Raw genomic sequence first — 16,474 nt, forward strand, 5'->3', positions numbered from 1 at the left:
CAGATTCACAGCAGCTGCCTGCTTAGTCATTGTTTTCTTTGAGCAATTACGCAGGCCGTGCTGGCCTGAGGTGATGCACTGATGGCAGCCTCACGAGCAGTTTCTCAACTCTCCTCCTCGCATCTCTTCCCTCTGCACCTGCACACTCCCTCTTCCATCACGCACAACCTTGCACACACTCTCTGCATTACTTAAACGTTGTTTGTTGCATTCTTCTAGAGCCGTGATATCACTTGTTTGAGTTTATTTCTTTCGTTAAGCGCCTGCACTCCTCCTCTCGCCTGCTGGCCCTGCTCGGCCACAAACCCCCGATATCTCCAGCCATGACAAGCTTGACTCCAGAGCAGCGAGAGCTGCAGCTCGTCGAGAGCGTCGAGTTTAAGATTCTTGCCGTTGCCAACGATGAAGTGAAGTTGTGTGACCTCTTGGGCCGCTATCTGGCTCCAATCATTCTCAAGGCAGAGAGCAGCAACCCTGCCGTCAGAGTCAAGGTAACACCCTTCCAGATATTCTTGTGCTTGATGATCTCGGTTGCTTACCTTTCCTAGGTCATACAACTCTTGGGTCGACTACGGACATTCATTCAGCCTCCAAGGTACAGTCACATTCCCTTGCTGTCGTGCTTAGCAAGTGCCAATGACACTAACATCAGATAGTGTCGTCCTGCCCGTAAAGGCATTACTTACACAATACAAAACAACCGACTCTGGGGTTGTCAAGCAACTGGATTTGCCATTTATCCAGCACAGTCTCAGTCGGCTTGATGAAGACGATAGACGAGATCTGATTCCCATCGCACTCAAAGGGTGCTCCAAGGATGAAGGCCAAGCCAGGGCTGCCCCCTTTTTCAACATCATCCTCCAACTTCTCTTTGATGTCCGCATACCTTCACGCGGAAGCAAAGAAGATGAAGGCTTCAGGGCTGCCATGGGTCTGGAAGATGCGGCTGACTCACAGTATCTTGCCAACAAGCTCTCTGTCTTTTTACGTCTACGCCCTCCTACTGCCGGCCGGACACTGGCTGAATCAAACCCGACTCTCTCTGACGAAGAAGCGAGATTCTTCGCCGTTGAAGGTCCTGGATCTGACAAAATCTTCCAAAACATATCCCAGCTGAGAGCAAAGGTCGTCACATTCCTCGCCAGCGCGGCCTTTACCGATGAAGAAAAGTTCCTTCCTGCGTTATACGCCTCCTCCAGCCCAGATACCAGAGTGGCATCTCTTGCGGAGGAGATTATCAAGAGGACTTCGGTCTCTCTAGAAGAGGAAGACTTGGTGAAGAGGCTCTTTGAAGCGCACGCCCGACTCCCTGCTGCCTATCGCACGCGGATTCTCGCGCTGCTTTCCAAGTCGGCCATTGCCACGGGCATGTCAGAGAGCATCATGAATGTGGTCAAACTGGACTTCCTGCCAGACTTTACGCAAGAAGCTTCAACAAGTGCCCCCAAGCCATCGAGCGCCTTGGAGAAGACGAAGCTACACAGGGCCCTCTTTCAATTTCTGTCATGGGTCGCTCAAGTCGGCCCTTCGAACAAAGACTTCTCGATCGGGCCAAATCTTATCAAGAGCATGCAGAGCTACATCGAGTCTCAAGGATGGCCGGTTCCTGTGCAGCAAGTTAGCCATGACGAGCTCCAGCTTCGCTCGAGAGGCTACGAAACCATCGGCATGCTTGCGCGATCTGCTGATATGCCCTACAAAGAGCGGATAGCCCTCGCCGCCTGGCTCTTCCAATCTCTGTCTGAAGATACGACTAACGATGCCGTGGTCAACATTGACGGAGCCCTCTCGAGCTTAACGGCAAATATCCCCCAGCACATTGCCGATGAGGATCCTGAACTGAGGAATATGCTTCTCAAATACATGTACCTTGCTGAAAAGGCACCTGCTGTTCGGAGCACCCGCCATGCGGTTGTCAAATGGGCCAATGAGTGTCTGCCATTCAACAACATCTATGCTCGATGGATCAACTTCCTGTCTGTCGCCGGTCGTCTCAACGAGCGAAGCGACGTGGTTGAGCAGGGACAAAAGGGTCTGGATCCATGGACTTACTCTGCCCACAGCGAGATCGCCATTGTCATGCCGGACTGGCGGATGATGGTTTTGCATTACTTCACCCAACCCATCAATCCTGCGCCAACTGGCGATTCTGAGCCTGGACCAGGAGCAACAGCGCTGCCCAAGAATCAGATCTTCAACAATTTCAGAAGCTGTAACATTCAAGCTTATGCTCTAGTCATCCAATACTGCAAGCAAATGATGTTTCTCGCAGCGCTGGACGACGACTTCAAAGTTCAGCCAGACTGGATGCAGGCACTCAGCGCACAAATCAAGACCAACATCAAGACTCGTGAGAAGATTCGAGACTACCTTCGATACGTCGACAGCTCTTTCATCGAAATTTACCTCAGTGCATGTCTTCTCGGCGCTTTTGTCGAGGATGTTCCCATAACGGAGGAGTGTCTTCGCTCGTTCGTCGACGTCGCATCTTTGACACCGAGAGTCGTCGTTGGAAATTTTGCCAAAAATAGTGCCACAAAGCTGCTGCCTCTTATCAAATCCAACAAGAGTGAGATACGGCAGCTGGCTGCGAGAGCCCTGGGCATCTTGGGGGCCCATCCGGCCGTGGACGTTGATGAGGTCCAGAATGCTGGTACTACTCTGAACGCTTTGTTTGAGAAGGGTACAACCGCTGTTGGACCGGATCTCAATGCTGCCGAAGGAGCCGTTGTCGCCTATGGGTATCTCTGTTCTCGATCGGTTCTATACAACCATGCATCTGTCGCCGAGTGGAAATATCCGCTCCAGATTCTCGTCGAGGACAATGTTCCACCGTCCTTGTTCGACGCAGCTGTCGAGGCTTTCACCCAACTCTGGCTGGCAAAGCTTGCCATTCCTCCAAAAGAGGGAGACACTTCTCTGGACAATGTCATCAAAAAGCTGTCTGAGAAAGCCAAGAAAGGGAACGAGAAGGCAATTGTTGCTCTCGGAATGTTGGCAGCAAGCATACCAGATTCCGAGCTTCCGGAATCACCGGCTTCATGGTCTGAAGGCACTGTCGGCACTATCCTGAAGGAGCTATTTGCTCTACATGAAAACAAGCGAGTCGAGGTTCAGTTTACTATCGGTGATGCCATCACTGTTGCCACTGCTCGCTGGGACTCGAATTACGTGAAGCTCATGGTGGACGTCGAGTTTCGAACACGCGACTTCCAGAGCAAATGTCGCACATTTCTGCTTACAAGTGTCCTGGACAAACTCTTCGAGGATTGCAAAGCAACCAAGCCGTCTCTTCTGAAGGCTTCTGGCATATGGCTCTTCTGCATCGTGCAGTACTGTTCAGGCATCCACGAAGTCAACTCTCGCCTCCGACAGGCACAAGCCGCCTTTATGCGTCTTTTGAGTTCCAGAGATGAACTCGTACAAGAGACTGCTTCGCGTGGCCTCAACCTGGTTCATGAACGTGGAGATGAGCAGCTCAAGGCGGCCCTGGTGAAAGACCTCGTGGCTGCATTTACGGGCTCGACCACGCAGCTCAAGGTAGACGAGGAGACGGAGCTATTCGAACCGGGAGCACTACCAACCGGCGAAGGCAGCTCGGTCTCGTCGTATAAAGACATTGTCAGCCTCGCGAATGAAGTCGGCGACCAGCGGCTTGTCTACAAGTTCATGGCTCTGGCGGCCAATGCAGCCACATGGTCGACCAGATCAGCATTCGGACGCTTTGGCCTCACTAATATCCTCTCAGATGCCGAAGTCGACCCCAAGATATACCCAAAGCTCTACCGATATCGCTTCGACCCTAATACCAACGTCCAACGATCGATGAACGAGATTTGGAAGGCGTTGGTTAAGGATCAAAAGACGGTGATGGACGTCCACTTTGACGCCATCATGGAGGAGCTACTCAAGAGCATACATGGGCGAGAATGGAGAATGCGAGAAGCCAGCTGCGCTGCCATTTCTGAGCTTCTTACCGGCGTTCCCTTCCAACGATACGAGAAATACTACAGGGAGATTTGGGCCAAGGCAGTCAAGGTCTTTGATGACGTGAAGGGGAGCGTCAGGGAAGCCGCTTTCCGGCTCTGCAGAAGCCTCTCCAATACGCTCGCCAGGCAGCTGGAGGAGGGAACTCATGAAGCATCGGCCAATGCCATGATGAAGGAGGCGCTCCCCTTTCTGTTGTCCGACAAGGCCGCAGAGAGCTCGGTCCAGGAGGTGCAGGTGTTTGCAATCATCACCATCATCAAGGTTGCACGCCACGGTGGAAAGCATCTGAAGCCGTTTATCCCAGAGATGGTGCCGAAGCTTCTCGGTCTCCTCAGCACCATCGAGCCTGATCGTATCAACTACTACTATCAGCAGGTTGGTGAAGACAGTCGAGAGCAAATTGACAAGCTACGGTCCAGGATGGTCAATGCCTCCCCCATATCGGAAGCTATAGACAACATCCTACGCTTTGTTGATGAGGATGTCATGACAGAGTTGGCTCCGAGACTTGAGGAAACGATCAAGACCGCGATTGGTCTTCCCACCAAGATCGGCTGCAGCAGAGTCTTGACGGCTCTCTTTACTCGTCACACGAACGAGATCAAGTCTGTTTCTACCCAGTTTTTGGAATTACTTGGCAAGCAAGTGCTCGACAAGAACGACGAAGTCAGCCAAGCATATGCTCGCGCCGCTGCGTACATTATGAGAGTTGTCTCGGACAGCGCCAAACAACGATTTTCAGAGCGGATGCTGAAGCTTTACCTTCAATCTGAAGAAGAAAGCCGTCGCCAGAAAGTTTCAGACGTCATTGTTTCCCTTGCCAAGGTATCTCCTGATCACTTTACTACCCAGGAGACGATCTTGTTGCCATTTGCATATCTTGGCTCTCACGATGTGGATGAATACACCAGCAAGGTCTTCAAAGAGGTATGGGATCAGCATGCTGGCAGCAATCGAACAGTCGTTCGCTACGTGCCGGAGATTGTCGATCTTGTTGAGCGCTGCTTGGCTACTACCCAGTGGGCTCTACGACACACCGGGGCCTTCACCGTCGCCGCCATGGTCTCAGATGTCGCCAGTGCCAGTGATGCCACAGGAGCTATTGCAGAGGCTAATCTAAAGGCTATATGGCCTGTATTTGACAAGGCTCTCGCTCTCAAGACGTTCCCGGGGAAGGAAAAGCTGTTGGAGGCATTCCCCGAATTCATCGAAAAGGGCCAATCCTTGTGGAGATTCAACTCTGAGATTGCAGCGCAGATGAAGAAGATTGCCATTCGCGAAGCGAAGCGGAACAATGACGACTATCGTGTTCACGCTTTCCGCTGCTTGTGGAGATTCGCGAAAGCGATGGACATCTTTGACATTTTCCAAGACATTGTGGACATTGTGACACCCTACTTGGAGGATCACAAAGATGACAACAAGATGGACGTGGACTCGAAAGAAGTCACTGTGACGAAGACTGCAATGAACGGATTGGAAGCCGTGGCACGCGGATACAGCCGCTCGTCGGATAGACGAGCTTATGCGGTCGCCAACCAAGTCATCAAATCTCTTGAACCGTTCCTCTCGAGCCCCAAATTCAGCTACATCAAGCGAGAGGTTTGGTACGAGGCAGTCATTGACCTCATGAATGACCTTGCAACCTCCGAGCCTCCGGCCGAATCGACATCACTAGATAAGGACGGTGTCCTGCAGGCATACCTTGGCAGCCTCGACGTTGACAAGGCCGAAGTTGGCGTGGAGTCCCAAAGGCTCAAGAGAGCGGATGCGGTTTCTGCAACTCTCAAAGCGTACACCAGCGGTGTCTTTGGGAAGTCTACTGTGTCGTTGGATGAGTTCGAGGCTGCTGTGGTCAAGGCCAAGGAAGAAGAGCGAGTTCCGGAGGTTCAAAAGGCCTGGCAGCGAGTGTTGGCGGAGCTACAGGAAGCGCGTGGTTAAGATATGAAACGGAAGGATGATGTGGAAATATTTGCTCCTGGCTATATAATGCTGCTACAAGATCTCTTTGGAAGTTTTTTTTCGATGTATCAAGGATTATAGGTATATACTGAGTAACTGTCAATATTTGATGGTATATACCAGCTCGAATGAAGACGCACGAAATTCAAATCCTCAGGGGTACATAAATGTTGCAGTCGTCCATTTTTGTGGTTTAATGAGTGGTTTCGAAGCCAGGTCGATGTTTCCTTACACATGACACTCGAGAGTGGTGTAGTATGCACGGACATTTCTCACAGTCGCGGCCCTACTTCTTCTTCATACCACTTTCTCTTCACAACTGTGGACTTGACCAGAATATTCAACTCTGGCTGGGTATGACAAGAATGCCGGACTCAGGTATCTGGTCCCGTGCTCCTATCATTCTGTAACCCACATTCTAACGAGTCAAGCACAGTTGAACTTGAGAACCGACCCGAAACCCGAAGAATAAATATCTTCGTGACAATTTGGATTGAATCTGATGACCGAACGGCTTCCTCTCCACGAGCAACTTTTCGAGAACGAATAAGAGGGCTACACCTTTGGCATTCGTACTGGGAAATGTACCAAGCGGCTTGTAAAAGAGCTTTGTGTATTCCTGGGGCCCCTTTCTCGTTTTATGGCGAGTTTGATAAAGATCCGACCCCATATCCTGATTTGAATTTTCTCTGGACAATCGCTCGTTGTGAAGAAGAGACTGGCGGATTGGTCAAGGCTTTTTTACGAAAGCCAGTTGCGGGTTCTCGTGAAAGATTTGTTCCATCTGAAGAGAGAACCCGGAAGCCCGTTCCCATTGCTATCCGGGAACTGGAAGGTATCCCCCGAAGCCGGTATCTGGGGGGAACTGTTTCCGGGCAAGTTTGATCCGTGAGAGATCAGTATCTTGTCTCTGGGTTACAAATCATAGTTTCACTCTGTAGATTGCCAGGTAATGCATGAGAACTAGGTCGAAAGGTGACATCGACTTGCCTAAGCGTATGAATTTAGGAGGCAGCGGCTGGAGCCGAACGACGACAACGTTCCTCTTATGTTTTCTAGTTGGAGGTGATTATTCTCGCATGCTTTCCCAGTGGTTTTCAGCATCGAACAGGGTGGCCCCTTTCTCCGTGACGTCCAGTCCCCAGAGTCGCAACGTACCTTAGTGTAGAGAGGGAGAAAGGGACCACCAGAGGCGGACATGCTCAAGACCTTGGCTCTACTTTCCTCATCTACTCTCCTACTCTACTTCGCCTTACCTTCTATTATTACTCAAGGGATTTCTTTTACACATACAACGATTATTATTGATTTCCGTCCAACAGCCTCATGTTTTCATTAAGTTCAGACGGCTCTGATGCCCGGTGGGAGGTGATGCAATCATAAGTGGTAAGTACTGAATAACAGCCGCGAGAGCTCGATATACTGGAAAACTTCACTCATCACCACCAGCTGGATGCCCTTCAGTGCACGACCAAGAAAAATGCCCCATTTTCTCATCGTCTGTTGCAGGGTAAGTTGCTCTCGAAAAGCACGAAGATGCATCCGGCGAATTGGTTGTTCCGATGTTCGGTCAACTGTCACCCGTCACCGTTGCAGGAGTACACCGTCAAAAGTATCTTCAGGTACCCGTGCGCAAGACAGCAGCAGGAAGGTACCTGCGCAAAGTCGCTTGGCGGGGTGCTCCTGTTGCGTCATGCCCGCGGTGCCTGAGCATCGACTGAGTGACCTCGATTTACGCAGTGCGATTCATGACTTCATCCGTAACCGTTCTCTTTCTACACAATTCCAAACATTCACATAGTCTTCTTCATCATTTCAGAGACGTTTGGCAGCTTCGGCACAACTGCCCTTTTCACAGCTCATTTATTACTGCATCTCTTTCACTGGCTGAGCTAGGCGGCGAGTGTGGGGCACCACCTGCTAAGGCGTGTCTGACCGGCATTTTGCAGCTATCGGATTCAGATCCCGCTCAACTGCACCTAATCGCACCCGCTTCCAACATCAACCATCCAAAAGCAAGTCTATAAAGCGGCACGATCACGGCGCGGCACGGCTCGACGAATCGACAGCCCTGATCGTAGAGAGCAACAAGATACTGCCTTTCTGCTAGCTGCTTCCGCAGTGCAAACACACCGTTCGAGAAAGCCGGGGGCGCTGTGGCGTCGAGTCCTGCATCAGCCATGGAGGAGAACATTCACCACTTCGTCGCCATCACTGGGGCGAGTGTCGATGTCGCTCGCGGCTACCTCGAGCTCACAGGCGGCGACAACCAGCGGGCCATCGAGCTGTTCTTTGAGAGCCCGGACCTGGTCGGCGAGGGCGTGCCCCGCCCTGCTGCCACTGCCTCCTCGTCCAGGTCTCGCTCCGCATCGCGGAGAGTCAATATCGGCAGGGAAGACGCGAGTGGCGTGATTCACATTAGCGACGATGACGACGGCGATGCAGACATGGACTACGACGACAACGATTTCGAAGATCACGATGACGACGAGCGGGCTGCCGTTGCCCAAGCCGCTGCGCTGGCTCAAGAGGAAGAAGATGCCGCCATGGCGAAGCGGCTTCAGGAGGAGATGTATCAGGAGTCGGGACCCTCTGGTGGTGATGTGAGAGCGCCCATTGCACGGACAACGGAGACGCTTGTTGCGCCAGACCCATCCTGGGGAGAAGACGACAGCTCTGCTATTCTGGAGCAACTCAGGAGGAGACGCCCGATGCCTCGTAAGTACACACCTAACCCAGGAGATTTCAGAAAGGGAAAAAATTGACGTCTTAAAGCACCCAACAGAGGCCCCTTTGGTCATCGGATATGGGGAGACGACACGAACCGAGCTGAGTCCTCGTCTGCAAACGGAACATCTGCTCATGCTAGGCGCCTGGAGGATCTGTTCCGACCGCCCTACGATCTCATATCTCGGCTCACGTGGGACGAAGCTCGCGCGCTGGGCAAGGAAGACAAGAAGTGGATCATGGTCAACCTGCAAGATATGAGCGACTTCAACTGCCAGATGCTTAACCGGGACATTTGGAAAGATCAAGCCGTTTCCGAGTTGGTTAAGGAAAACTTCATCTTTATGCAGCTGGATAAAGACTATCCCGAAGCAGAAGAGTACCTGACATTCTATTTCCCCAACCAGGGGCACGAGAACCCAGACAACTACCCCCACGTCTCCATTGTCGATCCTCGAACGGGCGAGCAGGTCAAAGTGTGGAGTGGCAGGCCCTTCCCCAGTGCCACCGAGTTCCACGCTGAGGTGGCGGAATTCCTTGACAGATACAGCCTCGCTGCAAACAGCAAGAACCCTGTTGCCAGAACTGCGGCGCGGAAGCCTCAAGTCATTGATGTGGATCGCATGACGGAGGAGGAAATGCTGGAGATGGCGCTCAAGAACAGTCTGGCTGGGGCTGAAGCCAGTGGCTCGGGGGCGGGATCGACACCCAGTGTCCATGATCCGGATGCGCTGACCAAGGAACCTCAGCGATCGGGAGGTCAGGAGGAGGCGCAGAGCCCGTTTGCCCAGATCTCGAGCACGAATCCTCACACCGAGCCTGCCAATGATCCTGCTGCGACAACGCGCATCCAGTTCCGACACCCAGACGGGCGCATTATCCGACGGTTCTCCCTGCGGGACCCGGTCCGGAGGATATACGAGTGGCTCAAAGCGGAGCCGTTGGAGGGCAAGGCAGATGTCCCGTTTGAGCTCAAGACGATGCCCCAGGGCCAGGACTTGATCGAGTTGCTGGACTCCACCATTGAGGAGGCTGGCTTGAAGCAAGGAACCGTCATGATTGAGTTTATCACAGACGAGTGATGGGCTTTGGGCTCCTCTTCTCTCTTTGTTTCTTCTCGCTTCTTTACGACTGACGACACCCGACGCGACGATGTCTCTTGTCAAACGCCCGTTGGGCGCAGCCAAGGTGACGACGAGGGCGTCTATTTGATAGACAGCGTCGGAATGAATTACCCGACACGGGCGAACCGGTTCTTTGACGATTGGCTTTGGTTCATTTGCTGCCGGTATTGGAAGAGATCACTGCCAGTAAGGGCGAGGCACTCTGTGCCAAGTAAGGGCTGCTGTGTGCTCGGTTCCGACATTTGGGCGGCCGTCTGACGATCCCACAGCGGCTACGGCTGGTTTCTTCTATCTCGTTTCATTTCTTTCTACGCCTTGAAGGCGACAGTGGGCGCGGCTTGTGATAGTATCGGCAGGTAGACAATACAAGTTGCTTTGACGCGCTGTATGAGGAGAGCAGCAGCTCAACGGAAACTGGTGCGTCTTTTACAGGGGGTGATGCTTCTTGGAAGCCTCTTTGTACTGTGAAGTAGCAGCGCGAGGCTGAAGAAGGCTGAGAGGGGTTGAATTTGATGTATGTAGTGCACGTCCTCGTCCAGTTGGTGTTTATTTGACCCCTGATTTCGGTCGGGCGTTGCCCCGCAAAACCCCTCGACAATGGCGGCGCAAAGAGAGTAAACAATAGATTGGATGGCTGGGTGCATTTGTTTACATAGATGCTTGCTGGAACTGGCGTCCCTTTGCGCAAAGAGAGAAAGAAACTGACAAATGATGAAATCACAGGCTAGAGAACAGTCTCTCTGGTCCCAGAGATCAACTGATCATCATAGAAACAAGCAAGTGACGTCGTCGCTGCTGATTCAACATCGCGTGTGGCTTATCATAGCGCTCTCTTTACTTGCGTTGCCAGGTGCGACGAGGGACCCAACCAAAGAATCGAACCGGGAAGCTGGCGGCGGAAACAGTTCCAGGCGCTACAAGGGCACTGGCGCAGGCACCATAGCGGCCGATAGTGGGGTTCACCGCCCGCTAAACCGCAGCTCAGCAGCTGGCCGTGCGCCAATCCCAGGTACCGCCGCTCGTCACCTCTCTCTGGCCCCGATGCATCCATGCGGTGCGGATTTGCCGACCTTTGAATGTTTTGGCACATGCCTTTTGTGTCTTTTTTCCCTCCGTTATCCCTTGGCCGTCCTTTTGTCTCTTGTCTTTTGACGGAAAACAAAAACAAGCGGAAAACGAACACTTGGCATTCTTTGCTGCGAGACGACGGTGCATCGCTTTATGACTTGCGAACGACGACGACGACGACGAACGAGACGAAAGCGTGCACCTCGGACGGGAAGCACGTAGCCGGTCTCTCAACCCCCCCCCCCCCCCCCCCCATATCGCTGTTCGCATTCCCGCATCCTCGGTGACGGAGGGCTCCGTTAAAAGAGAAAGAAGGGAGAAGGAGAAGCGCGGACGCAAAAAGCGAGCGAGCAATGGCGGAACCGCATCGGCATGCGGAAGAGCCCAATGGCCCTATAGATCCGGAGCTTCTGTACACGAAGGAGTACTGCATTGGTTAGTAGTGCTGGTGTCTGGCTGGTGTCGCGGGCTCTGGGCGGTTTTCTAATGCTGTTGGCGATGGCAGGCGGTGGTAGCTTCGGCAAGGTGTTCAAGGGGTATGTCGTGACCTATGGGGCGGATGCGTTTCGTCTCCTTTTTCATGGCAGGCTTATTGCTGACATTTGACTGCTTCTGCGTCTGCTAGGGTCGACAAGCGAAGCGGGCGCTCTGTCGCCATCAAAATCATCGACGTCGAGAATGCCGAGGACGAGGTCGAGGACATCATCCAGGAAATCGCCATCCTGTCCGAGCTGCAGTCTCCCTACGTGACGAAGTACTACGGATCCTATGCAAAGGGCGCCGAGCTATGGATCGTCATGGAGTTTTGCGCCGGAGGGAGCTGCGCCGACCTCATGAAACCGGGCATCATGGGCGAGGACTACATTGCAATCATCATAAGGGAGTTGCTGATGGGTCTGGACTATCTGCACACGGACAAGAAGCTGCATCGAGACATCAAAGGTGAGGAGTCTTGAGGTCTTTGCATGGGATGTTGCGAATCGAGTTGTGTGTATGCTGATGCCATCTGCTAGCGGCCAATGTCCTTTTGGGAGCCAATGGCCAGGTCAAGCTGGCCGATTTTGGCGTGTCGGGCCAGCTCTCGGCCACCATGACGAAGAAGAACACATTCGTCGGGACTCCCTTCTGGATGGCACCCGAGGTCATTAAACAATCTGGATATGATCACAAGGCTGATATTTGGTCCCTCGGTATTACCGCCCTCGAGCTGGCCAACGGGGAGCCCCCTTATGCCGACATCCACCCGATGAAGGTTCTCTTTCTCATCCCTAAAAACCCGCCCCCGAGGCTGGAGGGCAACTTTACCAAAGCCTTCAAGGATTTTGTCGAACTGTGTCTGCAGCGGGATCCCAAGGAGCGACCTACCGCTCGAGACCTTTTGCGACACCCCTTTATCCGGAAGGCAAAGAAGACGACATATCTCACCGAGCTGATAGAGCGGCATAGCAGATGGGCGGCCACGCACAAGACGGACGAGGAAGAAACGTGGGAAACCCACGACAGCGTGCCGCCGCAGAGGACGCGAGTCAACGAAGACATGTGGGATTTTGGTACCGTGAGGCTCGTCAATGACCGCGGCAACCTGGTGAACCGGCCACCGATGCTCAACCCGCTGGGCGCGAGTGCTACGAACACGAGGGCGGCGCGGACTTCGGACGATTACGGCGAGAGGAGGCGGGAGCCGTCCAGCCCGACGAAGCATGCTCTGCAGCCGAGCGATACTCTCAAGGCAACGAACTCGTCCAGCGCGGGAACATCGCGACAATCGAGCCCGCAACGCAAGAACGTGCCAACACCAACACAACCACAGCGCGGCTTTACACCGAGGGGTCCCCCGCCCCCTAGCCCCGTGGTGATCAGGAAGACAAGCTGGGAGGTGCACGAAACGACGCCTAGAGCTTCCAAGATCGTGACAGTACCGGCCTTGTCGCAAGAGCCCCCCTCCCCTGACTACGATCGGGAGCTGCAAGCTCATCTGCAGCGCGACATGGGAATTCTGAACTTGAACATAGATCTACCCGATCCTGTCCCTACGCCCTCACCGCCTCCGCCCGCAGCCCCTGCGCACAGGAATATTTCGATACCTCCTGGTTTCGAGAAACCGCTGCCGCCGGCTCACGGTGTGTCGCAGCGTTCAACGAACTCCAAGGAACCGCGGTATGACCTGGCTGAAATCCCACCTTACAGAGGACCTTCTCCGAAGCCAGCATCGCAACCACAGACAACCGTGCAGCGAACGGTGGCCCCTGTTGTGCCGCTCCCCCCCGTGGCTCGAGTGCCGGCCACGCCCACATCGGCAGCGCCGCCCGTCACTGTCACTGCTCCTCCGCCTGCTCCTCCTTCTGCACCCGTGCCTGCGCCAAACGCATCGTCGTCTTCGTTACGGTCACTGGGCCATTCACCAGCAGCGATGGAAACCTTTCCCTCGCCTCCGGCTGCGAATCCCAACGGGGAGCTCGATGCTCTCAACGATGTCATCTTTCCTGCACTGGAAGAGGCGCTCAAGCGACGGCAGATTCGGCTACAGCATGTGTACAAGCCTGTGCCGAGCGGTTCGTCAATGTCTTCGAAGCAGCAGCGAGCCGAGGCCGCGCATGAGAAAGTCCGCAAACTTGTCTATAAGCTGGCGCATGTTTGCAAGGAAATCGACTACCATGACAAGGCAGAGCCCGTCGGGATGGGAAGAGAAGTGGGCAACTTTTTGGAGGGCCTCTTGGAGGAGATTTTAGTTCGTGTCGAGCCGCTGGACGAGGAGGAGGCTTAATGAGCATAATGGGGGGGATGGATTGATGTTATGACGATGAATTAATGACCTGCGCTTTTGTATTTTGGGAAATGGGAATCAAGGTAAGTTTGTTACAATGAAAGAGAACCGACGACAGGGAAAAGAAAAGAACGATCAGCCATGACGAAGCCATGTGTAAGACAACAGACGAGTCCAGCGATTTGGGGGACGTTGGAGACGAGCGGACGATGCGATGCGTTGTAAGAGCGATTTGGGTACGGAGGAACGAGAACAAGCTGGAATGACTTCCATTGTGAGACGCGCTTGATGTACTATCTGCTTTGCGGTATCGGGAGGATGGAGTAGCATTAGAATTTGATAGCTTTTGACAGGAATGAATGACTCAATGACACTTACATGACACTGGAAAGACGGGAGTTGTAATAAATGAAGCTGTACGGCGATATACAACTATCATCGATGTCATTACCTCGGTTTATGTCACGATAAGAGATGGATAAGCACGTTGACTAGTCCCAAGCAGGCCAAGGCCCAAAGCCCGGAGCTGCGCTCGGAGAGACGTCGCATTCCGCACTTTGTTCCGACATCTGGACGTAAAAACCGGGGCGGCAGGGAGTTTCTCCAAGGCCAAGGAAAAAAACCAAAGTGCGGTTTTTGGAGGCGGCGGCGCCGGCGCAGGCCGAGTGAATAGCAGTGGAAAAGTGCTCGGCTTAATGGGATTGGCGCAGAGACGACACTGCACTTTTTGGAGAAGTGCGGTAATAATTTGGGACTTTTTTTTTTTTGACACTCGATTCCGGAACTCCTTCTTCCTTTCTTCCCTTTTCTGTCTACTGGACAAACTCTCCTCTCTCTTTCTCCTTGTACTATTCTATTTCTATTCCCTCTCTGTGTTTGGGCACTCGAGGTTTCTCTGGTGTTGCCTGATACCCCTACGATTCTTACCTACGAGCTAAGGCGTTCTCCCCTTGTTCAAGATGCTGTCACGAAGCTCTCTTAGGACCGCTCAGGTATGTTGCCACTCTGGCTTTGCTTGGCTCTCGATGGTGATGATGAGGATGGAATTGGGATTGGAATCGGGCGTTTGTTGGATTTGGGGGAGTTGAGGCGGCGGAGTGGTTACGTCGTTGGATGCAGGGCAAAAGAAGGTGGAGGGGCTCGTGCTGAGCCGAGGTTGTCGCCCGCGAGATTTTTTTCTTGGCTCGTCTTGAGAGCGATTGGAGACGATGTTTGGACAAGAAGATGGGAGACGACGACGAAGACGAGGGGTTACGATCCAGAGGGACGGATCATGATGAGGGATGCCGAAGAGAGTGACTGACGTGCCGTACTCGCAGGTCCTCCGTGCTGCTGCCCAGCCCCAGCAGCTCACCCGGTCCTTCGCCACCGTCCAGTCCGACATCTTCAAGCCGGCCAAGTTCGGCGGCAAGTACACCGTCACGCTGATCCCCGGAGACGGCATCGGAGGCGAGGTGGCCGAGTCGGTCAAGACCATCTTCAAGGCCGACAACGTGCCCGTCGAGTGGGAGCAGATTGAGGTGTCGGGCGTGGAGGAGAGCGCGCTGCGCACCGAGGAGGCCTTCCGCGAGAGCGTCGCCTCGCTCAAGCGCAACAAGCTGGGCCTCAAGGGCATCCTGCACACGCCCGTCAGCCGGTCCGGCCACCAGAGCTTCAACGTGGCCATGCGCCAGGAGCTCGACATCTACGCCAGCATCTCGCTCATCAAGAACATCCCCGGCTACGAGACGCGCCACAAGGACGTCGACCTGTGCATCATCCGCGAGAACACCGAGGGCGAGTACTCGGGCCTCGAGCACCAGAGCGTGCCCGGCGTCGTCGAGTCGCTCAAGATCATCACCCGCGCCAAGTCGGAGCGCATCGCAAAGTTCGCCTTCGCCTTCGCCCTCGCCAACGGCCGCAAGAAGGTCACCTGCATCCACAAGGCCAACATCATGAAGCTGGCCGACGGCCTCTTCCGCAGCACCTTCCACCAGACCGCCAAGGAGTACCCGACCCTCGAGGTCAACGACATGATTGTCGACAACGCCTCCATGCAGGCCGTCTCGCGCCCCCAGCAGTTTGACGTCATGGTCATGCCCAACCTGTACGGCGGCATCCTGTCCAACATTGGCGCCGCCCTGGTTGGTGGCCCCGGCATCGTCCCCGGCTGCAACATGGGCCGCGAGATTGCCGTCTTCGAGCCCGGCTGCCGTCACGTCGGCCTCGACATCAAGGGCAAGGACCAGGCCAACCCCACGGCCATGATCCTCAGCGGCAGCATGCTCCTGAGGCACCTGGGCCTTGACGACCATGCTAACCGCATCTCCAAGGCTGTCTACGGCGTCATTGCCGAGGGGTAAGCTGCCTTTTACTTTGTGTCTACCAAAAGGGATGTTTGACTGACAACTTCTATAGCAAGGTTCGCACTCGCGACATGGGCGGCGTGTCCACCACCCACGAGTTCACCAAGGCCATCCTCGACAAGATGGAGACCATCTAAGCACCCAAACCCGCAAACAAGCAGACTTTGCCCAGATACAAGGCAAGCCTGACTTGGAAAACCTTTCTTAACCCCAAACACGACCACACCCTTCTTTCTCCCACATTTCCGCCGGGGCGTGTTTGGGAACAACATGATACCTCAAACCTTAGAAGCCGAGGCTGATGCGCAGCGACGCCGCTGACTTACGCAAAAAATCCAAGGGGCAAAGAGAAGAAAAAAATTGGTACGGAGGGGACTTGACCTTACTGAGAGTGGAAGAGGGGAGATCGAAAAGGGAGGAGTGTGTAACCTATGTTTAACATGAGCGTACGGAGTCTGAATACATAGAATCTTTCTGTATTTGAAGTGCTCTCG

The 16,474-nt window shown here is 53.9% G+C and overlaps 4 protein-coding genes across 4 annotated transcripts; all 4 read left to right on the plus strand.

Moving 5' to 3' along the window:
- Nucleotides 1-323: 323 nt before the first annotated feature.
- BBK36DRAFT_1158809 (ARM repeat-containing protein) lies at nt 324-5,931 on the plus strand (the record flags this gene model as incomplete). The annotated part of the gene is made up of 3 exons (XM_024894144.1): nt 324-491; nt 549-595; nt 657-5,931. The coding sequence occupies 3 exons, from the start codon at nt 324-326 to the stop codon at nt 5,929-5,931; spliced, it is 5,490 nt and encodes a 1,829-aa protein (XP_024750177.1).
- A 2,201-nt stretch (nt 5,932-8,132) lies between these two features.
- BBK36DRAFT_1158810 (hypothetical protein) lies at nt 8,133-9,761 on the plus strand (the record flags this gene model as incomplete). The annotated part of the gene is made up of 2 exons (XM_024894145.1): nt 8,133-8,670; nt 8,728-9,761. 2 exons carry the CDS (start codon nt 8,133-8,135, stop codon nt 9,759-9,761), a joined length of 1,572 nt encoding a protein of 523 aa, XP_024750178.1.
- A 1,463-nt stretch (nt 9,762-11,224) lies between these two features.
- BBK36DRAFT_1117155 (serine/threonine protein kinase, STE family, PAK/STE20-related) lies at nt 11,225-13,635 on the plus strand (the record flags this gene model as incomplete). Its single annotated transcript, XM_024890322.1, has 4 exons — nt 11,225-11,306; nt 11,377-11,414; nt 11,507-11,813; nt 11,885-13,635. The coding sequence occupies 4 exons, from the start codon at nt 11,225-11,227 to the stop codon at nt 13,633-13,635; spliced, it is 2,178 nt and encodes a 725-aa protein (XP_024750179.1).
- A 685-nt stretch (nt 13,636-14,320) lies between these two features.
- BBK36DRAFT_1132060 (hypothetical protein) lies at nt 14,321-16,427 on the plus strand. The gene is made up of 4 exons (XM_024892020.1): nt 14,321-14,382; nt 14,582-14,627; nt 14,955-15,973; nt 16,033-16,427. Exons 2-4 carry the CDS (start codon nt 14,595-14,597, stop codon nt 16,115-16,117), a joined length of 1,137 nt encoding a protein of 378 aa, XP_024750180.1. The 5' UTR covers nt 14,321-14,382; nt 14,582-14,594; the 3' UTR covers nt 16,118-16,427.
- The last annotated feature ends 47 nt before the right edge of the window (nt 16,428-16,474 follow it).

The sequence above is a fragment of the Trichoderma citrinoviride genome (assembly GCF_003025115.1).
Source record: "Trichoderma citrinoviride strain TUCIM 6016 unplaced genomic scaffold BBK36scaffold_6, whole genome shotgun sequence".
Classification (NCBI taxonomy): domain Eukaryota; kingdom Fungi; phylum Ascomycota; class Sordariomycetes; order Hypocreales; family Hypocreaceae; genus Trichoderma; species Trichoderma citrinoviride.